A 26,521-nucleotide genomic window follows, 5' to 3' on the forward strand; every position below is an offset into this window, starting at 1 on the left:
CCCGGACGGGCGGAAGCGGAAGTGCCGTTCCGGAGCCCGGGCTAGGCGGGTGTCCCCTAGGCGCTTCCCAGCCGCCACCTGCACCAGCCATGGACTGCTACACGGCGAACTGGAACCCGCTTGGGGACTCTGCCTTTTACCGGTGAGCCGCGCCGCCCTCCTGCCCACCGCCCGGCATACCCCGCTCGCCCGCTGGCTTGAGTCTTCGGGCGGAGCCGGCAGCGCGCGCCCTCGTCACTGTGGTCGCCGGGGTCCGCCCCTCGCGGGCTCCCCCGCAGCGTCTACCGCTGAACGCACAGCCGCCTAATGGCCTGGGGGCCGGGCCTTCCCCAGCTCCAGGAAGGAAACTGAGGCAGTCACATCACGGTCACACGAGTAGGGGCAGAGAGAGCCCAAAGCTGAAGCTGAGATCTGTCAGCCTCCGGAAGGATGCTCAGATCACGTTTGAGGGAGACGGCCTGTGGGTGACAGCGAGTGTCCAGTCTCCTGTGGGGAAGTGCTGCCAAAGTTAGACTACAGTGGCGCTCCGCGGGAGGCGGGATCGCACGGCGGGCGGGGTAACAGCAAACTGGGAGAGAGGGGCGAATCCAGGGGTAGGGCCTGTGAGGACGCTTAGCTTGGGGTAACCCTCTCACGGGAGTCGTAGAGTCCTAAACTATATATAGATATATATATATCCTAAACTATATATACACACACACACATTTATTTATTTGACAGAGAGAGAGAGGAAGAGAGGGAACACAAGCAGGGGGAGTGGAAGAGGGAGAAGCAGGCCTCTCGCTAAGCAGGAAACCTGATGCGGGGCTCTATCCTAGGACCCTGGAACCATAACCTGAGCCAAAGGCAGAAGCTCAATGGCTGAGCCACCCAGGGGCCCCGAGTCCCAAACTATTGATGTGAAGTGTAAACCGATCACATTATTACCCTGATAGGTAATAATAGGACTTTTCAGAGGCGCCACTTTTTTGTGGGGTAAAATACAAACTCCTATTGGAACATCTGTAAGTCAGCCTCTGTTTATCTCCAGCTCCGTCTGCCCCTCTCCTACCCAAGTCTTGTATTCCAGTTGCACAGAATTACAGAACCCCAATACACCACGATGTTTCATGGCTTTCCATGTTTGCATCCAGCCTTCTGTTACTTCTCTGGGTACTGCCATTGGTCTTTTTATCTCACTGGAAAATTTTTGCTCATCTTTCAGGGCTTAGTTCAAGGGTTCTTTCTGAAACCTTCCCTGATCCAGTCCCAGTAGAGTCAGCTGACTTTCCTTTAGGCCTCTCTGGCCGGTGTTGCTGTCTGTTATGGAAGGCGCAGTAGGGCAATATTTGCATGTGATTTCTTTTGCTAAACTAAGTTCCTTGAGGGCCAACATTCTGTTTATCTCTGTCCAGTGCTCATAGAACAGTGCCTGTTATATAGTACTTGCCCAATAAAGTTTTAAAAATACTTTAGTGATTTCAACTAAAGGTCATGAAGATATTGTGTTGGGGTCATATTTCAACACCATACAGTGAAACTGTATGGCGATTTTTAGAGATCCTTTGCATTTGTTGTTTATTTGTAATTCTTCTGTCTTATAAATGTGCCTATGAAATATGCAATATGAAAATGCAGAAATTTAATTTAGAAAGCAGTAAAGTCAGTAGGAAATAACAATGATTTCACCTGTTTTTGCAGAGAAGGTATATCAGACAAAAGTAGCCATGTAACTTAGTGTTTCGTACATCATACACTTGAAAAAATATTAACTCATATTATTTTGGAAAATACATGTGACCACACAGGTTTGTTAAGTCAGAGAATGCTGAAGACAATGACCTCATTACCACAGAGCTCCTCTTTATCACATGCAGTCTTAGCTTTATTGGTATACCAGGAAAGATTTAAATGAGTGTAAGTGTGGAATGCCTGCTGTAGACATGACCTGTCTGGGTAGCCTCCCCTTACCTGTGCTGTGCTGCCAGAAAGAGTAGAAGTCTAAGCCTTGCTCTGGAGGATATATGACTTTTGCTGACAGAGGGACTGTGTACTAGACACTATGTTAAGTATTTTATATGTATTAACTTGTTTGTTTCAAGACCCTATGAGATATGTGTTATTAGCCCCATCTTCCTGAGGCACAGAGAGGTTAGGTGGCCAGGTCACCAGGTAAGTGGTGGTGGAGCCAGGCTTTGAATCCGTTGTTCTTCTAGAACCTGTGTTAAAGCATAGACGTTTTGGTTTTGGTTGTTGTTGTTGTTGTAAATCGGGAAATATACAGCATATTCTAACTTCACCAGAGTGGAAATATTTTAAGTGCAACTATTTAGTTTTATTCATATTTGTTCATAGCTTTATGGCAGGGCATGTTCCAATAAGTGAATGAATGACTGATGTAAGTATTGCATTTTGAGTCCTGTCTGCAGGTCAGGATTCTTTTGTGATGTAAGTAATGTTCTGGAAAGCTCACTGAATTTGGGAAGGGAATGAGAGGGAATGGTTACTAGTTCTTATAGGAATCCAGAATTTAAGCCATTTTTATCTTAAAACCCAACCTTGGATTAATCCTGTTAGTTAATTTTGCCCAACCCTGAATGTATATCAACCAATAAAAAGACATGGACTCTGTCTGCTCTCATAGAGCTTACAGCCAGCAGGAGACACAGTTGATAACCATTAATGACTTAGTATTTATTTAATCATAATCAGTGTAAAGGAGAGATATAAGGTCCTAAGAGAGTATATATAGTAGACTGGGAGGTTAGAGGTAAGAAGACTTAATGAAAGAAACAATAATACCCTATCCAGGGAATGAGTAAATGGAGGTGCAGGGAGTGTGATGAAAGAAGCATATACAAAGGTCCTGAGGCAGGAAAGACTAGGACACTCTCAATCTTCTAAACAGAGCCAGTGTGTTTGGATTGCCGGGAGTGTATGTGTGTAAATAAGACCGTTTTGGAAGGAGCAAGCAAATATGGACACAAGGGTGGAATATGCCTGAGAGAAGTTGATGGTGGAGAGCACTGGGGCAGTGATGTTGGAAATAGAAAGGGATGCATCAGAGAAGTATTTAGGGGACAAAATTAAAGGAAATTGTGATGGGTTGCACTGGGTAGAAAGGAGGTAGAGCAAGAAATTGAGGATGACTGGGCTTTTGGCTTAAGACAAAAAAGGAAGAGTGAGTTTTGTGGGGAAAGGTTTACCTTGGCTTTGGACACATTGCTTCAGGTACTTTAGTAGAAACATCCCTCACGGTAAGAGAAAGGAGACAAGATACATTATGTACTCCTGAAACTCTTCTTAGAAGAGAGATTGACTATTTTAGTAGGGATTTTTTTTGGGGGGGGGGAGTAACACATAAATACAAACTTTTTAAAAGATTTTATTTTTAGGGCACCTGGGTGGCTTAGTGGCTTAAATCCTCTGCCTTCAGCTGAGGTCATAATCCCAGGGTCCTGGGATCATGTCCCGCATTGGGCTCTGCTTTCTTTCCTCTCTCTCTGCCTGCCTCTCTGCCTACTTGTGATCTCTGTCTGTCAAATAAATAAATAAAATCTTTAAAAAAATTAAAAAAAAAACTTAAATTATCTCTATACCCAACGTGGGGCTCAAACTTAAACCCCCAAAAGCAAGAATCACGTGTTCTACTGACTGAGTCAGCCAGGTGTCCCTAAACGTGAACATTTAAAAAAATTGTGGTAGGCGTCCCTGGGTGCCTCAGTCGGTTGGTCATCCGACTCTTGGTTTCAGCTTGGGTCATGATCTCAGATTGAGCCCCACGTCAGGCTCCCTGCTCACTGGGGAGTCTGCGTTCAATTCTCTCTCTCTGTCTCCCTCTCTCCCTCTATTCCTCCCCCTCAAAATAAAACATAAAAATAAGCTTTTAAAAAATTGTCGTTAAATATAATAACATAAAATTCACTACCTTAACCATTCTAAAGGATAGTCCAGGAGTGTTAAGTATATTCATGTTGTGCAATGAAATCTCCAGAACTTTCTCATCTTGCAAAATTGAAACTCTATATCCATGAGATAATAACTCCCCATGTTCCCCCTCCCGCAGCCCTGGTAGCGGCCATTCTGTTTTCCTTTTCTATGAATTTGACTACTGTAGATAGTTCATATAAGTGAAAGTGTGGAAGTGGAAGTGTAAAGTATTTGCCTCTTTGTGACTGGTTTATTTCACTTAGCATACTTTCCTGTCCTCAAGGCTTATTCATATGATAGCCTGTGTCAAAATTTCATTCCTTCTTATGGCTGAATAATATTCTCTTGTACATGTATAACATTTTATTTATGCAGTCATTCATCAGTGGATACTTGGGTTACTTCTATCTCATGGCTAGTATGAATGCTGCTATGAACATGGGTGTACAAATGTCCCTTTGAGACTATTTTCAGTTCTTTTGGATATATAACCTGAATAGAATTGCTGGATCACAGGTTATTCTGTGTTTATTTATTTGAAGAACTATCAGACTCTTTTTTCCATGGCAAGCACACCATTTTAAATTCCAGCAACAGGGCGCCTGGGTGACTCAGTGGGTTGGACCTCTGCCTTCGGCTCAGGTCATGATCCCAGGGTCCTGGGATCGAGCCCCGCATCAGGCTCTCTGCTCAGCAGGGAGCCTGCTTCCCCCCTCTTTCTCTGCCTGCCTCTCTGCCTACTTGTAATCTCTGTCAAATAAATAAATAAAATCTTTATAAATAAATAAAGAAATACTATGGGGGTGCCTGGCTCGCTTAACTGGTGGAGCGTGCAACTATTGATCTCAGGGTTGTGAGTTTGAGCCCCATGCCGGGTGTGGACTTGACTTAAAAATAAAATCTTAAGGGACGCCTGGGTGGCTCAGTTGGTTAAGCAGCTGCCTTCGGCTCAGGTCATGATCCCAGTGTCCTGGGATCGAGTCCCACATCGGGCTCCTTGCTCGGCCGGGAGCCTGCTTCTCCCTCTGCCTCTGCTGCCACTCTGTCTGCCTGTGCTCGCTTGCGCATGCTCTCTCTCTCTCTCTGGCAAATAAATAAAATCTTCGGAAAAAATAAAATCTTAAAAAAAATACTACACTGAAAAGAAATTTTAAAAAATAAATAAAAAATTTTTAAAAAGTACTATTAAAGAGCTCCTGTACATTGTTGCTGGAATTTTTCTCTGCCTACTTGTGATCTCTCTCTCTCCTTGTCAAATAAATAAATAAAATCTTAAAAAAAAATCCTTAAAAAAAAATTCCAGCGACAATGTGCAGGAGCTCTTTAGTAGTATTTTTTTTAATCTTTTTTTTTTAAATTTATCTATTTGAGAGAGAGACAGTGAGAAAGAGCATGAGTGAGGAGAAAGTCAGAGGGAGAAGCAGACTCCCCATGGAGCTGGGCGCCTGATGCGGGACTCGATCCCGGGATTCCGGGATCATGACCTGAGCCGAAGGCAGTCGTCCAACCAACTGAGCCACCCAGGCGTCCCAGAAGTATTTTTTTTTTGATTTTTATTTATTTTTTTAGATTTCTTTTCAGTGTAGTTTTTTTTTTTTTTTTTTTTTTTTTTAAGATTTTATTTATTTGAGGGACGCCTAGGTGGCTCAGTTGGTTAAGCAGCTGCCTTCGGCTCAGGTCATGATCCCATCGTCCAGGGATCGAGTCCCACATCGGGCTCCTTGCTCGGCAGGGAGCTTGCTTCTCCCTCTGCTTCTGCCTGTCATTCTGTCTGCCTGTGCTCGCTCTCTCTCCCTTTCTCTCTCTCTGATAAATAAATAAAATCTTAAAAAAATTTATTAAAAAAAATTTTATTTATTTGACAGAGAGAGATCACAAGTAGGCAGAGAGGCAGACAGAGAGAGAGGAAGGGAAGCAGGCTCCCCACCGAGCAGAGAGCCCAATGCGGGGCTTGATCCCAGGACGCTGGGATCATGACCTGAGCCAAAAGCAGAGGCTTTAACCCACTGAGCCACCCAGGCGCCCCAGTGTAGTATTTTTTTTTAAGATTTTATTTTTAAGTAATGTCCACACCCAGCATGGGGCTCAAACTCACAACCCTGAGATCAATAGTTGCACGCTCCACCAGTTAAGTGAGCCAGGCGCCCCCATAGTATTTATTTATTTATTTATTTATAAAGATTTTATTTATTTATTTGACAGAGATCACAAGTAGGCAGAGAGGCAGGCAGAGAGAGAGAGGGGGGAAGCATGCTCCCTGCTGAGCAGAGAGCTTGATGCAGGGCTCGATCCGAAGACCCTGGGATCATGACCTGAGCCGAAGGTAGAGGCTTAACCCACTGAGCCACCCAGGCGCCCCATAGAGTATTTATTTTTGAGGCAAATTGGAGTCAAAGGATTTCAGGTGTGCTGATGAGCTCTCTTGGGTTTTAGGATTTGGAATAGATTATTCCCCAAGGCTAGACCTGATGTGCCTCTTCCACCCCAGTGGTCCAGTAGTCCAGCTTAGACCCTGGAGGCAAAGGCTGGAGATCACCTATTTTCACGCAAGGGCTCTGCTTGCGCTGCAGCAGAACGTACTTTTCCAGAAGTTCAGCTCCACAGCCACGGGGATTTCTTCAGTGTCTGAAGGGAGGGATGGAGAGGGGAGGGGCTAGAACCGAGACTACGAGGACTGCTAGGTTTAGTGATTTCCTGGTATTGGAATCCAGGGTCCGTTTACTGCTGCTGAGATTTCCACTTCCAGAAACTGGGAGTAGAGGAGGAAACTGTGACTGGTCTTCCTCATTGAACGTATGGCTGTCCTTACAAGAGTCCCTACCCCTAGGCTCTTCTGAGAGGCCACCCTCCCTGTTGCCCTCCACTCTGCCTCTGCAGACCCAGTGCCACCCTTTAGGCACAGCCTGAGTCACCCAACTGTCCCTGAGAAGCTTTCTTTACCTCCAAGACCTGGAGAAGTAGTCCGTGTTTTGTTGCTCTTCACTACTCCTGGCCCCCTTCGGAGGGGCTCTGCCTCCTTCCCAGAGCCAGGTCTGTGTTGCTGCCATCCTCCTGAACCACATCCCTGGCCAACTGTTGGGACAGCCTCCTGTGCATCCCTGCTCTTTCCAGAGTGATTTAAGGGCCCACCTGCCTTTAGGGTTCCTTGAGCTCTACTCGAGTGATTTTATCTACATCAGCCACCCTCCACCCGGCGCCTGTGCTCTTCCAGAATTGCTTTGCCTCGGAAGCATTCAATTCAGGCAGCCCCCATCCGACCGTAGGCTCCTGTCCTCACTGGTACTCTGATACCTCCTGATCCACCTGTCCTTGGACCTCACCGGGATCCCCATCCCTGGAACCCTTTGTTCTCTTCGTATGTACGAGCAGAGCCCCCTTCTATAAATGTGTCCCTCCCTGTCCAGCGTGGAGTACAGCCGCAGTCAGTCATTTCAGTTTCTTGTCTTTTCCTTGACAACCTTGTTCCTTTGTCCTTCGGTTACTCCTGCCTGAGACAGAGCCACCTCCCAGTGTGCCAGCCACTCACCATCTCCACCTATGCCTAGGCTGCTGCTCACTGCTGCCGGGCAGCCCACACACAGGTAGTTGGGGCGACAGCAACTCGATGCCCCCCAGCCTCAGCTGGGCCCTCTTAGTCTTTTTTGAGGGGGTTCAGCCTACACTTATCGCAAGGGCTCTGCTTTTCCTTTTAAAAGATTACACAAAGAAACAACGAAGTTAACTTGGAAATACTGAAAATCATAGTCTCCTTGGCCCCTTCTCTCAACAGCTGACTTTGCCTCGTGCTTCTGAGAGAACTGGAAGTCTGCATAGAAGGGCCTAGGCTTCCCGCTACCAAACCTGACCCAGTGAGGAGCTGTGCCTCTGTCCCCCTGTCCTCCCAGAAACCATGTGCCATCTACCCACACCCTCCCTCAGTCACAGTGTTTCTCCAGGTGTTGTCCAGGACCCCTTGCTCAGAATCACCTGAGATGCTGGCTATGCAAGGCTTCCATGGTCAGACATACTCCCTTATCTCTGGGATGGGTCCTAGAAATTTGATCTGTATCTCCCTGTCCTAACAAAAAATAAACTCCCCCATTCCACAGGTCCCTCCTTGTCACCGCATCTTTTTCTGCCCATTCCAGCCAACGGTCGATAGACCACCATCTGCATTTCCTTCTGTTTTCTCTCTTCCTACTAATCATTCACTCTGGTCCGAGCACCTTGTTCTTAATTACATTCTGTCACTTGAGTGGACAGATCTCAGGCCTCATCTGAACTTCACTCCCTGGAACACTGGAGAATCGTAAGTGCTCACTTCTTTCTTGGGAATTGAATTTAACCTTTTACTAGGGACATCTTCAGGCATACAAAAAGTACAGCATCACCACCTGGGCTTAAAAATTGTTGTTGTGTTGCAGTGTTTGCTTCAGTACTTTGGAGGTTAAAATATTTTATTAAGAAAAAGTTCAAATGGGGGCACCTGAGTGGCTCACTGGGTTAGAGCCTCTGCCTTCGGCTCAGGTCATGATCCGGGGGTCTTGGGATTGAGCCCCAGGGTCTTGGGATCAAGCCCCGCATCGGGCTTTCTGCTCAGTGGGGCGCCTGATTCCTCCTCCCCTCTGCCAGCCTCTCTGCCTACATGTGATCTCTGTCTGTCAAATAAATAAAATCTCTAAAAGAAATGTTAAACAGAGTAATTTAGCGGACACCCATGTACTTCTTCCTGAACTGCACTAAAGATCAATACTGTCATTTTCTTTTCATCTTTCCCTTCCCCCTCTCAGACACTTTTGGGACTATCTAAAGCCAACTCCAAATACATCTTTTTATTTATTTATTTTTTTCAGATACATCTTTTTAATCAAATACTTTTTCTGTTGTATTTCTTTTTTTCTTTCTTTTCTTTTTTTTTAAAGATTTAATTGGGAGAGAGAGAGAGAGAGAGCTGCAGGGCATGGGGGTGGCAAGGGGGCAGAGGGGATGGGAGAGAGAGAAGCAGACTCTGCACTGAGTGTGATGTGGGGCTGATCCCAAGACCCTGAGATCATGACCTGAGTTGAAACCAAGAGTCTGATGCTCAACTGAGCCACCAAGGCACCCCTTGTGATTTATATTAAAGTAAATTTGCAGGGGCACCTGGCTGGCTTAGTCGGTAGAGCATGCAACTCTTGATCTTAGGATTATAAGTTAGAGCCCCATGTTGGGTGTGGAGATTACTTAAAAATAAAGTCTTTTTAAAAATTAAATTACAGATATAACATCAATGTGTATTACTTTAAAAAATGATTTTTTCCTCTAAAAACACAGTCTTTCCTATAAAACTGCAGGACTCTTTTACACCTAACAAAATTAACATTTAAAGTCATCTGACAACTGGTTCTTATTCAGACTTCTCCAGTTGTCTTCAAAGTGTCTTTTTATAACCGGTTTGTTCAAATCAAGACCCAAACCAGAATTACTTGTTTGCTTACCTCTCTTAACTAAGCCTCTTGTAAACTTGAACATTATTGTCTCCACCCCCACCCCTACCTTTTTTTTTTTTTAATTAACATGTAATGTATTATTAGCCCCAGGGGTACAGGTCTTTGAATTGTCAGGCTTACACACTTAACAGTACTCACCATAGCACATACCCTCCCCAATGTCCATAACCCAACCACCCTCTCTGTACCTCCCTACCCCCCAGCAACCCTCAGTTTGTTTTGTGAGATGAAGAGTCTCTTCCAGTTTGTTTCCCTCCCGATCCCATCTTGTTTCATTTTGTCCTTCCCTACCCCCAAAACCCCCTACTTTGCCTCTCAAATTCCTCATATCAGGGAGATCATACGATAATTGTCTTTCTCTGATTGACTTATTTCACTCAGCGTAATGCCCTCTAGTTCCATTCATGTCATTACAAATAGCAAGATTTCATTTCTTTAGATGGCGGCATAGTATTCCATTGTGTATATATTCCACATCTTCCTTATCCATTCATCTGTTGATGGACATCTAGGTTCTTTCCATCATTTGGCTGTTGTGGACATTGCTGCTATAAACATTTGGGTGCATGTGCCCCTTCGGATCACTACATTTGTATCTGTAGGGTAAATACCCAGTAGTGTGATTGCTGGGTCGTAGGGTAGCTCTATTTTCAACCTTTTGAGGAAACTCCATGCTGTTTTCCATAGTGGCTGCACGAGCTTGCATTCCCACCAACAGTGTAGGAGGTTCCCCTTTCTCTGCATCCTCACCAGCATCTGTCATTTCCTGACTTGTTTATTTTAGCTGTTCTGACTGGTGTGAGGTGGTATCTCATTGTGGTTTTGATTTGTATTTCCCTGATGCCAAGTGATGTGGAGCACTTTTTCATGTGTCTGTTGTCCATCTGGATGTCTTCTTTGCAGAAATATCTGTTCATATCCTCTGCCCATTTCTTGACTGGATTATTTGTTCTTTGGGTGTTGAGTTTGATAAGTTCTTTATAGATTTTGGATACTAGCCCTTTATCTGATATGTTGTTTGCAAATATCTTCTCCCATTCTGTCAGTTGTCTTTTGGTTTTGTCGACTGTTTCCTTTGCTGTGCAAAAGCTTTTGATCTTGATGAAGTCCCATTAGTTCATTTTTCGCCTTGCTTCCCTTGCCTTTGGCGATGTTTGTAGGAAGAAGTTGCTGTGGCTGAGGTCGAAGAGGTTACTCCCTGTGTTCTCCTCAGGGATTTTGGTGGATTCCTTTCTCACATTGAGGTCTTTCATCCATTTGGAGTGTGGTGTAAGAAAATGGTCCAGTTTTATTTTTCTGCATGTGGCAGTCCCATTTTCCCAACACCATTTGTTGAAGAGACTGTCTTTTTCCATTGGATATTCTTTCCTGCTTTGTCAAAGATTAGTTGACCATAGAGTTGAGGGTCTATTTCTGGGCTCTCTATTCAGTTTCATTGATCTATATGTCTTTTTTTGTGCCAATACCATGCTGTCTTGATGATGACAGCTTTGTAATAGAGCTTGAAGTCTGGAATTGTGATGCCACCAACTTTGGGTTTCTTTTTCAGCATTCTGCTGGCTATTCGAGGTCTTTCATGGTTTCATATAAAGTTTAGGATTATTTGTTCCATTTCTTAAAAAAAATTGATGGTATTTTGATAGGGATTACATTAAACGTGTAGATAGCTTTAGGTAGCATAGACATTTTCACAGTATTTGTTCTTCCAATCCATGAGCATGGAACATTTTTCCATTTCTTTGTGTCTTCCTCAATTTCTTTCATGAATACTTTATAGTTTTCTTAGTACAGATTCTTTGCCTCTTTGGTTAGCTTTATTCCTAGGTATCTTATGGTTTTGGGTGAAATTGTAAATGGGATTGACTCTTTAATTTCTCTTTCTTCTGTCTCATTGTTGGTGTATAGAAACACAACAGATTTCTGTGCACTGATTTTGTATCCTGACACTTTACTAAATTCCTGTACAAGTTCTAGCAGATTTGGGGGGAGTCTTTTGGGTTTTCCACATAAAGTATCATATCATCTGCAAAGAGGGATAGTTTGACTTCTTCTTTGCCGATTTGGATGCCTTTAGTTTCTTTTTGTTGTCTGATTGCTGAGGCTAGGACTTCTAGTACTATGTTGAATAGCAGTGGTGATAATGGACATCCCTGCCATGTTCCTGACCTTAGCGGAAAAGCTCTCAGTTTTTCTCATTGAGAATGATATTCGCTGTGGGAGAATGATATTTGCTGTGGGTTTTTCATAGATGGCTTTGATGATATTGAGGTATGCACCCTCTATCCCTACACTTTGAGGAGTTTTGATCAGGAAAGTATGCTGTACTTTGTCAAATGCTTTTTCAGCATCTATTGAGAGTATCATATAGTTCTTGTTCTTTATTTTAGTAATGTATCATGTTGATTGATTTGCGGCTGTTAAACCAACCTTGTAGCCTTGGAATAAATCCCACTTGGACGTGGTGAATAGTTCTTTTAATGTACTGTTGGATCATCAAGGATATTTGTCTGTAATTCTGTTTTTTGATGGAGTCTTTGTCTGGTTTTGGGATCAAGGTAATGCTGGCCTCATAGAATGAGTTTGGAAGTTTTCCTTCCATTTCTATTTTTGGGAACAGTTTCAGGAGAATAGGTATTAATTCTTCTTTAAATGTTTGGTGGAGGGGCACCTGGGTGGCTCAGTGGGTTAAAGCCTCTGCCTTCGGCTCAGGTCATGATCCCAGGGTCGTGGGATTGAGCCCTGCCTCGGGCTCTCTGCTCAGCAGTGAGCCTGCTTCCTCCTCTCTCTCTGCCTGACTCTCTGCCTACTTGTGAGCTCTCTCTCTGTCAAATGAATAAATAAAATCTTAAAAAAAAAAAAAAAAAAAGTGTTGGTGGAATTCCCCTGGGAAGCCGTCTGGCCCTGGGCTCTTGTTTGTTGGGAGATTTCTGATGACCACTGCAATCTCCTTACTGGTTATGGGTCTGTTCAGGTTATCTATTTCTTTCTGGTTCAGTTGTGGTAGTTTATATGTCTCTAGGAATGCATCCATTTCTTCCAGATTGTCAAATTTGCTGGCGTATAGTTGCTCATAATATGTTCTTATAATTGTTTGTATTTCTTTGGTGTTGGTTGTGATCTCTCCTCTTTCATTCTTGATTTTATTTATTTGGGTCCTTTTTCTTTTCTTTTTGATAAGTCTGGCCAGGAGTTTATCAATCTTACTAATTCTTTCAGAGACCCAGCTACCTTTTGTTTTCATGACATTGACTTGTTTAAGAGACCAGATTACTTTCTGGATTTGTCCCATTGCTTCCCTGTGGTGCCTTTGATCTTTATTCTCTATCATAGCCTGTATTTCCTGAAACTGTATTAGATCTAGAGGCCTGAACAGATTCAGGGTGAACATTTTTGGCAGAAACGTGTCATAGGTGATGCTGTGATACTTATGCAGCATCACATCTGCAAGCTTCTTACATCAGATTGTCCACTAGGAGCAAAGTAGAGATTGACCAGTGGGTTTGGATGCTGATGACCACATCCGCCCTTGCAAAGTCATATGTAATCAACTTGTAGGCTGGTACCCCCAGGAATGGTGCCATATTGGGACCAGATCTTAGTCTCTGTTGTTGGCACATTAGCCACTCAGCAGTACTGTTTAGTTAGGTCAGCCTTGGGGAGGGAGGCTCCCAAGACATCTATCCCAAAGGAGGTTATCACAAGGTTTTCAAGAGCCGAAGGCTAGTCTCCTTGGACACGCGAAGGGAAGCTACTTGCATTGTTTCTAAGTTTCAGGATACAGTTCTTGTTCTGATCAACGCTGTTAAATTTCACTTGAAAAATGGTGTGTTGGTGAATTCAACTGTTACAATTTAACAACCCACACAATTAAATTTTGATTTTTAGCAGTAGCAGCTGTGTGGCTGTATACTGTAGGGCAATTATGGAAGCTTCCTGCTTCTCAGAGCCATGATTTGAGCTAAAAGTTAATGGACCCGGGGCGCCTGGGTGGCTCAGTGGTTTAAGCCTCTGCCTTCAGCTCAGGTCATGATCTCAGGGTCCTGGGATCGAGCCCCACATCGGGCTCTCTGCTCAGCGGGGAGCCTGCTTCCCCCTCTCTCTCTGCCTGCCTCTCTGCCTACTTGTGATCTCTCTCTATCGAATAAATAAATAAAAATCTTTAAAAAAAATTAAAAAAAAAAAAAAAGTTAATGGACCCAAGTTTGTCATTTTCTCTTTATAAATGTTCAAGTGAACTCAGAATGATCTAGCCCACGGTCAGGCACAGAAGTCACTCCGAAGGCACATGTCTGACTTGGCATTTCACCACAGCAAACTGCCCGCTTGATTAATTGTGATGCCGCCGCATGAAATAGGTGACTAGCATTCGTTTCCCATGACCAGGAGCTCAGTACTGCACTCAGGCCCAAGCACACAACCAAACCAATCCCCAGATCACATCTTTAGGGTGCTGTCTTCTGGATCACTCCCTGCCCCAAGTTTGTATCAGTTTGGGTCCAGTCTGGGGACCTAAACGGAGAATGATAAGCATAAAGAATTATTAGGCTGAGGGAGAGCACCCAAGGAGTGACACACTTGGAAAGGAAGCCTCTCCCCATGCAGGGGTTCAGATACTAATGGCAAAAATAGAACTGCAGATCACTGGAAAGCAGAGAAGTTCGCTGGTTTACCTGGGCCAGAGCTGGTCCCCAGGTCCTGGGCAAGCAAGAAACAATGCTCTGGGGTTCAGAGGTAAGCGGCAACAGGTGGCCAAGCATGTGGGCATGGGATGGAATGGTGCTGCTTCTGCAGCCTGGAGCCCATGGTGTCTGTAGCCACAAGCAGTGGTTGGGTGCACAGGTGTGCAGAGGGATGTCAGTCAGTGCAAACACAGAGGCACAGGCCGGGTAGTCAGATCTTGGCAGCTGAGGAAGCAGAGCCTGGTGTGGGCAGGAGGCCAGGAGTGTGGTGTCTGCCCAGGGAGGCTTGGAAATGTGATTACCATTCCAGGAGAACCTTTGAGATTGCTCCTGCATAACGGAGGCAGAGCGCCACCAGATGTCCTCACACCCTGGCTGCTTGCCGGCTGTCCCCAGCTGGAAGCAGTCGGAGAGCTCTTTCCTCCGGTAATGTCCCTCTGCGCGCCCTCTGCTGGGAAAGATGAAACTCACACTCATGGTGAAGGGGAAAGGCCTAAAGGAATGCTGTCTATCACAGAGCAGTAGTGGAGGGTGAATTTGGAGCTGAGTGGCTCCATGAGAACTGACATACTAGGTCTGTGTGAACAACTGTTTTCCCGTCAGATTTTCATGCAACTATTTTAGTAACAAAATGTCAAAAAATGTATATGGTTTATCAAAAAGTCAAGTGATGTAAAAGTCTAAAATTTAGCAGTCCTCCAACATCCTCCGTTCACCACCCTCGGCACAGGTAAACCACTGTCTCTGGCTCAGTGCAGCTTCGTGTCTCTGAGGGTTTTTCTGTGCATTTACACACATATGTGTAGTTATGTGTACATATATGTATATATGTGTATATATGTATATATATACAAAATATGTGCTTAATTTTCATATAAAATAAATGGGTTCGGGGCGCCTGGGTGGCTCAGTCGTTAAGCGTCGGCCTTCTGCTCAGGTTATGATGCCAGAGTTCTGGGATCAAGCCCTGCCTTGAGCTCCCTGCTCAGCAGGAAGCCTCCTTCTCCCTCTCCTGCTCCCCCTGTTTGTGTTCCCTCTCTTGCTGTCTCTCTCTCTGTGTCAAATAAATAAATAAATTAATATAATATATTATATATAATATATAGTATATATAATAATTAATTAAATCTTTTAAAAAAATAAAAGTAAAATAAAATAAATGGGTTCATATGTTTTCTGTTGAGCTGCAGGGGTTTTTCGTTTGTTTTTAATAAAGATTTTATTTATTATTTATTTGACAGACAGAGATCACAAGTAGGAAGAGAGGCAGGCAGAGAGAGAGGAAGGGAAACAGGCTCACTGCCGAGCAGAGAGCCTGATGTGGGGCTCGATCCCAGAACCCTGGGATCATGACATAAGCCAAAGACAGAGGCTTTAACCCACTGAGCCACCCAGGTGCCCCTGTTTGTTTTTACTTAACAGGACATCTAGAGATCACTTCATGTCAGTACGCAGACTCACCTTATTAATGGCCACATAATATTCCCCAGAACAGACATCCCATAGTTAATTTAACCAGCCCCATATTGAAGTAGGTTTTTCCAGGATTTGCAAGAGAACTATTTTAAGTAGTGCCACAGTGAATTCACTGTGGGCACTTAACCAGCTGAGCCACCCAGCCACCCCTGTTTAGTTCTTAAATATTTTCACATAAAATAGTATGATTATAGCCCTTGACCATTCTTCTTTTGGTTTTAGTTTCATTTTTAAAAATTACTTAGAGTTGGGGCATCTGGGTGTCTCAGTCCATTGAGCATCTGCCTTCAGCTCGGGTCATGATGCCGGGGTCCTGGGATCAAGCCTGGAGTTGGGCTCCCTGCTCAGCAGGGAGTCTGCTGCTTCTCCCTCTGCCCATCTCCCCGCTTATGCTGTCTCTCTCTCTCAAACAAATAAAATCTTTTAAAAAATGTTTAAAAATTACTTAGAGCCTTTTGTATTTTTAAGAAAAGTACCTGTTTTTCACGTGTCACATTTTTTTCTTTTCTTTGTCTGTCTTCCTAGTTTTCCATGGATTTTTTAAATGTATTAAAGTTTTTTAATGTTCATCTTTTTTTTTTTTTTTAAATTTGACAGAGAGATCACAAGTAGGCAGAGAGGCAGGCAGAGACAGAGAGGGGGGAAGCAGGCTCCCCACTGAGCAGAGAGCCTGGCACAGGGCTCGATCCCAGGACCCTGAGATCATGACCTGAGCCAAAGGCAGAGGTTTTAACCCACTGAGCCACCCAGGCACCCCTTAATGTTCACCATTTTAATAAATAACCATTAATGTGATTTAAAACCTCAAACGAGGTTTTTCCTGTCCCTGTCCTTACTCAACTGATTCCACCTCCTCACCTCCCAGTAATCAGTTACTAGCATCTTAGAAATCTTTCCAGAGTTTCTTGTTTTTCAAATAAAAGCAAATACAAAACATACGTATTGTTTTTACCCTTTTCATATAGAAGTATACAGAAGTCTTTTTTTGAAAAGATTTTATTTATTTGACAGAGAGATAGAGATTACAAGTAGGCAGAGAGGCAGAGGGGGAAGCAGGCTCCCCGCTGAGCAAGGAGCCCAGTGCAGGGCTGGATGCCAGGGCCCTTGAGACCATGATCTGAGCCAAAGGCAGAGGCTTAACCCACTGAGCCACCCAGGCACCCCCAGAAGTCTTTTTTATCTATACTCGTTCTTTTTCTGTGACTTCTGGGTTATATACCATACTTAGAAATTGTTTCTGTTTTGAGAGTGTGAAGAGATCCAAGATTTGTTCTGATACGCCTTTATTTATTTATTTTTAACATTTAAGTCCTGAATTCCATCTGGAAAATACTGTATTGTAGAGATTAAGTAATGAAATAGTGTTTATTGCAATTCTTCCCATATGGCCCATTGTCTCATTTCAAGTATCAATTTGCAATAATTTGAAATGCCATCTTTATTACGTGCTCAATTCCCAGTTCTTTTTCTGGACTCTTTTCTTCCATCAATCTATTTGCTTTTCCCTATCCCAAAACAACAGTTTTAATTAATTTCAGTTTTATGTAGTATATTTTATATCTGACGTATATCTGTTCTCTTATTTTAAAAATATTTAAAAATATTTGTGCTGGGGCGCCTGGGTGGCTCAGTCAGTTAAGCATCTGACTCTTGATCTCAGCTCAGGTCTCCATCTCAGGGTCACGAATTCAAGCCCTGCACTGGGCCCATGCTGGGGGTGGAGCCTACTTAAAAAGAAAAAAAAAGAATCAGTGTGTGCTTCCACCAACCCCCCAACTAGAAGTGGTTTTTACTGGAATTTTTATGCATTCATAGATCTGTTTGGAATGTGTCTTGCTCTGAAAGACTTTTCCGTAGTTTACACTATAAAAAACTATTAGCCTGTATTTTCTTTTTTCTTTTTTTTTTTTTTTAAAGATTTTATTTATTTATTTGAGATTTTATTAAGATTTTATTTATTTATTGAGATTTTATTAAGATTTTATTTACCTATTTCTCTGTGTCTTTATATCTTTGAGTAAACTTTGATTTGATTTTTTTTAACTTTATTTTTCTTTAAGGTTTTTTAAAAAAGATTTTATTTATTTATTTTTGAGAGAGAGTGACAGAGACAGAGACAGAGAACGAGCAGGAGGAGGGGTAGAGGGAGAAGCAGACTCCCAGCTGAGCAGGAAGCCTGACTCAGGACTTGGTCCCAGGACCCTGGGATCATGACCTGAGCCACCCAGATGTCCCTCCTTCAAGTTTTTATTTAAATTCCAGTTTATTAACATACAGTGTAAGGTCAATTTCAGGTGTAGAATTTAGTGATTCATTACTTATAGAAAACACCTGGTGCCCATCTCAGCAGTGCCCTCCTTAATCCCCATCACCTATTTAACCACCCCTCTATCCCAGCCCCACCCTTGCCTGCTTCCCTTCCATCACCCTCAGTTTTTTTTTTTTTAAAGATTTTATTTATTTATTTGACAGACAGAGATCACAAGTAGGCAGAGAGGCAGGCAGAGAGAGAGGAGGAAGCAGGCTCCCCGCGGAGCAGGGAGCCCAATGCCGGTCTTGATCCCAGGACCCTGGGATCATGACCTGAGCTGAAGGCAGAGGCTTTAACCCACTGAGCCACCCAGGTGCTTCCTCAGTTTGTTTTTAATAGTTAAGGGTCTGTTTCCTCGTTCGCCTCTCTTCCCCCCACCGTGATTGTATTTGGTAAAAACTTGCGTTAGGTTTATTCTTGCATATCATCATTTTAATACTATCATGATTAGGGTCTTTTAAAGTCATATTTTAGTTGATTTTTGTTATGATATAGAAAATATGTAGGCTTCTGTTGATTGCCCTTTTGTTTTGTTCATTAATCCATAGCCTGCTTTGGATTTTCTAAGTAGACAATCACATTATTTGCAACTAGCAGCAAACTCACTCCTTCTCTAAAATATAAACTTCTTTTTATTTGCTTTTTCTTAAATTATTTTGCTACCCCAAGATGAATGTCAAATAGAAGATAATGGTAGGCATCTTTCTGATTCTTATCAGGAAGGCTCCCGAAATGATACTGGAGGAAACACTCCCCTTAAAAACTGCTTTCTCTTGGCTTCCTGGGAGAGGGCCTACTCCTTTTCTGTCTGCTTGTCCCCACCTCCAGCCCTCAAATGACGGCAGGCTTCAGGACTCCTACTCCGTCTTCATGTCGCACACACTCTCAGCGACCCACGCCCATTTCAGACTCCAGTCATCTCGTGCCAGCTTGTGATTTCTGTGACCTCCCATAAGCTGAGCATTCAGAGATTGACATCTCCAGCCCAGGACTCTGTCCCCTGAGCTCTGGGCTCACCGAAGAGCTCCTCTGTGATTTCTGTTTTCTTTCTTTCTTCCTTTCTTTCTTTCTTTTTTTTTTTTTTTTAAGATTTTATTTATTCATTTGACAGAAAGAGAGAGTACAAGTAGGCAGAGAGGCAGGATGGGGGGTTGGGGAACAGGCTCCCTGCTGAGCAGAGAGCCTGATGCAGGGCTCAATCCCTGGACTCTGGGATCCCGACCTGAAGGCAGAAGCTTAACCCACTGAACCACCCAGGTGCCCCTGGGATTTGTTTCAAGCACTGCTAACTAACTGAATGCCTCTAAAATGGAGTTCATTATCAGTAGGCATTGAGGGCGACCCCTGGATATAAATCCCACAACCTGCTTTGGTGTTAAGAACCAGAAATAGAAGAAAGGCTGCTTGCTCTGAGAGACCTGCCCCCACCTTAGAGGGTCTTATTTCCTGCTAATGCCGGCCCAAGCCAGCCACCCCACCCTGGTCCTATCTGAATTTATGCCTTGGATATTGGTCACATAGCCTGTCTGTCATGCCATGAGTTCCTGCCACCCTTGGACTCTTGCCCCACGAACCGCGTCCTTCCCAGCCAACTGCTTCTGTTCTGTCACCTGCTGTCCCTAAGCATGGATGTGGTCAGTTGCCCGAGCTGTTTCTAGTCGTCACCCTCTCCCAGCTGTGGGGGGCCTCAACTCCCCTGTGAAGGACAAATGGAGGCTTTAGGGGTTCCTCTGGGCTCACTCCATCTGGGCACAAGGTCATGAGGAGGCTAATTTCTGCTTGCCTCTGTGTGGGCAGGAAGTATGAGCTGTACAGCATGGACTGGGACCTGAAGGAGGAACTCAGGGACTGCCTGGTAGCCGCTGCGCCCTATGGGGGCCCCATTGGTATGTCACCCCTATGCTGCTGCATGTTCTGGGACAATGGGTTGAACTCTAGGTGCATGATTCCCCGGGGGCCTTGCTGGCAGGTGCTCCTTGCTAATGTGGCTACCCCTCACCGCCCCCTTTCTCACCCCCTGCTGAGATACTTTAAATTTTGATTCTCATACGGGGTGGGCCTGGGGAGCTGGAAAGAAAATCTCTTCTTGAACTACAGCACTATTGAGGAACCCGTGGCGGAAGGAGAAGGCAGCCAGTGTCCGGCCAGTGCTTGAGATCTACTCCGCCTCCGGCCTGCCTCTGGCCAGTCTGCTGGTGAGCACTCGTGATCCCTGCTTGGGGCTAGGCCGGGTCTGTGTCCCAAGGACAGCCTCAGGAACCTCCCCGTCCTCTGCAGTGGAAGAGCGGGCCCGTGGTGTCACTAGGCTGGTCAGCCGAGGAGGAGCTGCTCTGCGTGCAGGAAGATGGTGTGGTGCTGGTTTACGGGCTTCATGGCGACTTCCGGAGGCACTTCAGCATGGGCAATGTAGGGACCGCAGGGGGCTGGGGAGAGGGTTGGAGTCTGGGCCTCTGGCTTTCTCAACCCACGGCCCCTCTCCCTAGGAGGTGCTCCAGAACCGCGTTCTAGATGCCCGGATCTTCCATACTGAGTTTGGTTCAGGGGTGGCCATCCTCACGGGGGCCCACCGCTTTACCCTCAGCGCCAATGTGGGTGATCTCAAGCTCCGCCGGATGCCGGAGGTGCCAGGTGAGCCCCAACATCCCTGAGACAGGCGTTTGGTGCCCTCCAGATCTGGGGGCCAGGAGAGCTGAAGCCGTGGGCTCTGGCCATCCTGAGCTTGCCCCCTGCCCCGGCCACAGGTCTGCAGAGCGCACCCTCATGCTGGACCACACTGTGCCAGGACCGAGTTGCACACATTCTTCTGGCTGTGGGGCCTGATCTTTACCTTCTCGACCATGCAACCTGCTCTGCAGTGGTGAGGGCCCCGAGTGAGAGGGAAATGCAAGGGGTGCGGGAGGCAGTGCGGGGGGAGGCAGTGAGAAAATGTCTGCTGTCCCTCGCCTGTCCCAGACGCCCCCTGGCCTGGCGCCCGGAGTGAGCAGCTTTCTGCAGATGGCAGTCTCCTTCACCTACCGACACCTGGCCCTCTTCACAGACACAGGCTATATCTGGATGGGGACGGCATCACTCAAGGTATGCTCTTGGGACAACGTGGGGGCACCCTGTCTTGTCCAGGAAAGAGCTGTTAAGGGTAGGGGAAGGGCCTTTTAACCAGACTGGTGACTACTGGGACAGGGCCGTGATATTCCTTGCACCCTTCCAGGAGAAGCTGTGTGAGTTCAACTGCAACATCCGGGCCCCCCCGAAGCAGATGGTCTGGTGAGGATGGGGGTATAATGATGTGGGTGGGCACAGCCTTGTTTCCTGGGACACCTTGATTCAGCCTGTCTACTGGCCCCACCAGGAGGAGCTATCCGCTTTGCCAGTGCATGTTTGAGGGAAACCTCTGCGCCCCTGTGGGCCCCAGATGCTCCGGGGAGCTGACAGCATAAGGGGAGAGGGAAGCAGATGTCAGTCAGAGGCATGGGATACGGGGTGGCATGCGTGTTCAGGGCTGTCCCAAGGCAGAGCAGTATAAGCAGCGATGTGGGAAGGTGAGAGACGTGGCTGTGGGCCCCGTGTCCTGTGTGTATCCCAGATGTGCATGTGATGCTGCCGACAGGTGCAGCCGTCCTCGCAGCAAAGAGAGGGCTGTCGTGGTGGCCTGGGAGAGACGGCTGATGGTGGTGGGTGACGCACCTGAGAGCATCCAGTATCCTTGGAGGGCTGCCTCTGTGGGTGGGAAGGGAAAGAAGGTGAGAGAGGCTCACCTGCCCTGCCCCATTTCCGGGTACTTTTGGGAACCTTGACTGAGCCCAGGTTTGTGCTGGATGAAGACTCCTACCTGGTGCCTGAACTGGATGGGGTCCGCATCTTCTCTCGTAGCACCCATGAGTTCCTGCATGAGGTTCCAGGTGAGGCCCTCCCAGGGGACCACGGGCCCCAGGGCAGGATCAGGGCACTGAGCCAGTGCTGAGGATTCCCTGCCCTACCAACACTCACCAACTCCCTCCCCTAGTGGCCAGCGAGGAGATCTTCAAAATTGCCTCCATGGCTCCTGGAGCACTGTTGTTGGAGGCCCAGAAAGAGTATGAGGTAAAGCCTTAGGCTTCTCCCTGGGCCCCAGCCCATGCTCTTCTCCTTCCCCTTCCTAACTGGCTCAGCCCTGTGTCCCTCCCTGCCTGGGCACAATGAACTCAGCCAGGTGCCACTTATCAAGAGAGGAGTCTAGGCAGGACACTGGGGAGAGCCAGCTCAGGTAGACTGAAGTGACATGGTATCTTCCATGCAATGATGGGAAGGTGCAGGGAACCCCTGTTGTCCCCAGCCCAGGCACCGATCAGGGCTGTCATAAAGGCCCTCTGCCGGCAATTGCGGGTGGATATGGCGGAGGGTGTATGGGTAACTTGGGTGGACTGTGGGCTGAGGGAGTTTGGGCTTTGGCCTCTGCAGCCCCTCCATGCCAGCCCATTTGAACTCCAGCCCAGAGGGGTGGGGGGACCAGAAATGGGGGTATTCTCGCTCATGGCACCCCATCCCTGGTGCCCTTCCTCCATGCCCCAGAAAGAGAGCCAGAAGGCAGATGAGTACCTCCGGGAGATCCAGGAGCTGGGGCAGCTGACCCAGGCCGTGCAGCAGTGCATCGAGGCTGCGGGACATGAGCACCGGCCAGACATGCAGAAGAGTTTGCTCAGGGTCGGCCTGGCCAGCGGGGATGGGGCTGGAGGGGTGCTGGGCGTGTTGGAGGGGGTATGCCCTAGCAGGAAGGGTAGGGCAGCAGGTATGATCACCCCTTTCGCCCTCTGGCTCTTCTCAGGCGGCCTCCTTTGGAAAGTGTTTCCTCGACAGATTTCCACCGGACAGCTTCGTGCGCATGTGTCAGGACCTGCGTGTGCTCAATGCCATCCGGGACTACCACATCGGGATCCCCCTCACTTACAGCCAGTATCCTTAAGCGAGCTGCTGGGATGTTTACAGCCCGTGGTGGGGAGGGAAGGTGAAGGGGCTAAACATACTGCCTCCCAGTCCTTGGATCCTTAACCACGTAAAATCTAGATATAAACAGCTCACCATCCAGGTGCTGCTGGATAGGTATAGCAAGTCCCAGGGCTCTGGGAGGAGGGCTTTATGTGGGCGGGCATTATAGCCCCTGGTGTGTTCTTGTGGACACTGTTCCTCACCCATTTCTTTGGGAGCCGGAAGGCCTGAATTACAGGCTGAGGTCACTCTGCCCTCTCTTTCTATCCCACCTCACTCCTGTCCCCTTAATCCCCTTGCCTGTCAGGCTGGTGTTACGGAGGCTTTACCCTCTGGCGATCCAGATCTGTGAGTACCTGCGCCTTCCTGAAGTGCAGGGTGTCAGCAGGATTCTGGCTCACTGGGCCTGCTACAAGGTAAGGACACAGGGTGGACTTCAAAGTCAATTAGAAGATGCCAGGCCCCAGAGACATGTGGGAAACATGGAATGTAGAGGTGAAGGGGGAGGTCCTGATCCAGGGCCAGTTGGGGCGGTGGGTGAAGGGTGAGCTCCAGGTGTGGGTGACAACCCTCTTCTGTCTGCAGGTGCAACAGAAGGATGTGTCCGATGAGGATGTTGCTCGGGCCATTAATCAGAAGCTTGGGGACACACCAGGCGTCTCTTACTCTGACATCGCTGCACGGGCCTATGGCTGTGGCCGCACAGAGCTGGCCATCAAGGTGTGGGCTCCCAACCCTCCCCAGATACTCTGACATTGGTATTAGAGGCCCCCAGGCCAACTCCTTCTCTCTCTGCCTTTCTCCCCACCCGACAGCTGCTGGAGTATGAGCCACGCTCAGGGGAGCAGGTACCCCTTCTCCTAAAGATGAAGAGAAGCAAACTGGCCCTGAGCAAGGCTATCGAGAGTGGGGACACTGATCTGGGTGAGCAGAGTTTGAGGGAGGGCAGGGCTGGGGCCCCTGGGCTAAGCAGAGGGCTGGGCCGGAGTCCCCACACCACCTTACCGTTCCTTAGTGTTCACGGTGTTGCTGCACCTGAAGAATGAGCTAAACCGAGGAGATTTTTTCATGACTCTTCGGAACCAGCCCATGGCCCTGAGTTTGTACCGACAGGTGTGTGCCCTGGGCAAGGGTGGGGCTGGAGCCTCCCGAGCCACTGATTTGGCCTCCCAAGCTGGCCTTGCTGACTGCCTGCCTGTCCGTGGCCCCAGTTCTGTAAGCACCAGGAGCTGGAGACACTGAAGGACCTTTACAATCAGGATGACAACCATCAGGAGCTGGGCAGTTTCCACATCCGAGCCAGCTATGCTGCTGAGGAGGTCCGAGGTCCACAGAATGGGGAGGGCCTATGGGCTGGGCTGCTGGTCAGGGACCTTCTCCAGGCATCTGGGCCCCCTGTCTGTCCAGTACACACCCCCTCTGGTCCTCACTGTCGCGGGAGAGTCTGAGATGATAAGAGGCCAGGATGGTGGTCGGTCCCAGAGGAGCTAGCCTCCCCACAGGGACACTGAGGGGGGCGGTGCACCCAGCATGAAAGGCTGGTCCTGGCAACCCTGAGCATGGGGACTGGGGAGAGCAGTGTAGCCTGAATGGGGAAGGCTGATTTCCTTGGTACCAGGAGTTCAGGCTTCCCTGCTTGCCCCTGCAGCGTATCGAGGGACGAGTGGCAGCTCTGCAGTCGGCGGCTGATGCCTTCTACAAGGCCAAGAATGAGTTCGCAGCCAAGGTTTGCCCTACTGTTTTCTGAGAACCTCGTCTGCTTCTGGTCTTGGTCTGGTCGCCTTTCCCTGTTGGCCCCATTCAGACCCATCTGGCCTCCTCTCCACCCCAGGCCACGGAGGATCAAATGCGGCTCCTGCGGCTGCAGCGGCGCCTGGAAGACGAGCTGGGGGGCCACTTCGTAGACCTGTCTCTGCATGACACAGTCACCACCCTCGTCCTCGGGGGCCACAGCAAACGTGCGGAGCAGCTGGCACGTGACTTCCGCATTCCAGACAAGAGGTAGGAGAGGCCAGGGCTGCAGGTAGGTCCTGGGATCGCCTGCCTGTCCCACAACACCTGCGAGCCCGGCTTCCCTGCAGGCTCTGGTGGCTGAAGCTGACTGCGCTGGCAGATCTGGAAGACTGGGAGGAGCTAGAGAAGTTTTCTAAGAGCAAGAAATCGCCCATTGGCTACCTGGTGAGGCAGGGGCTCTGCGGCCACCCCACACCCAGTGGGAGTAGTCCTGGGGAGGGGACCAGGCCCAGAGCTGGGCAGATGGCTTGGTCTTGCATCTTTTCAGCCCTCCCACATAGTTAGCAGGTGCTTCCCATGACTGCACACCCATGGGCCAGGTCTGTGGGCGAGTGGGTCTGAGTTAACCCATGGGTGTTGGCCAGGGAGGGAATGAGCTGCTTGCCCCCCAGGAGGCCGGCAGTGAGCACCGTGTGCCTAAGGGAAAGTATTGTGTGAGTAGGGGGCGGAGGGGCAGTAGGAGGGCATGTCCGGGAGGCAGTGGAAGAGACTGACAGGGGTTGTTTTCTGTGGCAGGTGGTTCAGGGGTATGGCAGGTAGGTGGGATAAGGGCAGCGGTGAGAGAAAGCACAGGCCCTGAGAAGGCAAGGGACTCCTGTTGCGAGAGGGTAGCCATGGATGGTGGAGTGGCTGTGTGGACATAAACATAGAGTCTCAAGGCTCTAACAGATCTGTGTGTAGGCGGTTCCTGCCCAGAGACTGTGGAGATCACAACTTTGCATGTGTGTCGGGGGGGGGGTGGGTCGGGATTGTGTACACTGAAGTGTGTATGAAGTACACGGGGACCATGCGTCCACTGGGCTTTGGCTCGTAAGAGAGAGGACAGGAAGGCTCTGCCTTACCTTCTCCTCTCCCCATCTTCTCCTAAGCCCTTTGTCGAGATCTGCATGAAACAACACAACAAATATGAGGCCAAGAAGTATGCCTCCCGTGTGGGTCCCGAGCAGAAGGTCAAGGCCTTGCTTCTTGTTGGGTGCGTTGGCTGAGAGCCCCATGGATGCTAGGGGGTTGAGCCCAGGGGCTGATGAGGGGTACGGCTTGTGCCTTTGGGCAGCCTGACAGCATCTCCCCTCCTGCTCAAACCACAGGGATGTGGCTCAGGCTGCAGATGTGGCCATTGAACACCGGAACGAAGCAGAGCTGACACTTGTATTGTCCCACTGCACTGGAGCCACGGACGCGGCCACGGCTGACAAGATTCAGCGGGCTAGGGCACAAGCCCAGAAGAAGTAAGGGGCTCATCTTGCATGTCTCCTGAGCTCTAGGCTTGGCAGAAGGTCACTGCATATCCAGCTTCTTCAGAGCCGAGCTAAGCTGAGGAGCTGAGGTGGGGTGGGCGCCGGGGGTCTAATGGTCTGATTGTGAATAAAGTTGGGACATTTTAGAGTACCTGTCTCACGCAGTCCGGCCCAGGCAAAAGCATGCTGGAAGGCAGAACCATCCAGACACTTGAGCAGTACTTTGTGTGTTTGATTGTTTGGGACTGTAGGGTTGCTCCTCAGTGATATTTGCAAGAGAACTGCCCGTCTCCACGGTTATGGAAGAAAGCCCTGTAACTAAGCTCATAGCTCTGGGTAGCTGGGCAGAACTCCAGCAGCAGCCCATCGAGAGCCAATCTGAAAAGCATTATACACAAGAACCATGCTGAACGCTTCACCATTGCTGTTTCACTTATTCCGCAAGACAGCCCAGTGAGATAGGTAACA

At 47.8% G+C, this 26,521-nt stretch overlaps 1 protein-coding gene across 1 annotated transcript; it reads left to right on the plus strand.

The window, feature by feature from the left end:
- On the plus strand, positions 1-26,204 carry VPS16 (VPS16 core subunit of CORVET and HOPS complexes). Its single transcript, XM_032351238.1, has 24 exons — positions 1-142; positions 19,641-19,729; positions 19,941-20,038; positions 20,121-20,249; positions 20,327-20,471; positions 20,585-20,700; positions 20,796-20,918; positions 21,049-21,104; positions 21,448-21,537; positions 21,645-21,739; positions 21,844-21,920; positions 22,389-22,520; positions 22,642-22,769; positions 22,881-22,916; positions 23,110-23,218; positions 23,388-23,522; positions 23,618-23,726; positions 23,818-23,915; positions 24,014-24,121; positions 24,451-24,528; positions 24,634-24,803; positions 24,884-24,980; positions 25,685-25,788; positions 25,904-26,204. Exons 1-24 carry the CDS (start codon positions 90-92, stop codon positions 26,046-26,048), a joined length of 2,520 nt encoding a protein of 839 aa, XP_032207129.1. The 5' UTR covers positions 1-89; the 3' UTR covers positions 26,049-26,204.
- Positions 26,205-26,521: the final 317 nt, after the last annotated feature.

This window comes from Mustela erminea, chromosome 7, assembly GCF_009829155.1.
Source record: "Mustela erminea isolate mMusErm1 chromosome 7, mMusErm1.Pri, whole genome shotgun sequence".
Lineage (NCBI taxonomy): Eukaryota > Metazoa > Chordata > Mammalia > Carnivora > Mustelidae > Mustela > Mustela erminea.

What these genes read in the sequence shown, in the direction of transcription:
- VPS16 (XM_032351238.1), top strand. Translation starts at nt 90, where the DNA reads ATGGACTGCTACACGGCGAACTGGAACCCGCTTGGGGACTCTGCCTTT. An exon ending in ATGCAACCTGCTCTGCAGTG is followed by an intron (nt 20,701 to 20,795) that starts GTGAGGGCCCCG and finishes CGCCTGTCCCAG; the next exon opens with ACGCCCCCTGGCCTGGCGCC. An exon ending in ATCCCCCTCACTTACAGCCA is followed by an intron (nt 22,770 to 22,880) that starts GTATCCTTAAGC and finishes CGTAAAATCTAG; the next exon opens with ATATAAACAGCTCACCATCC.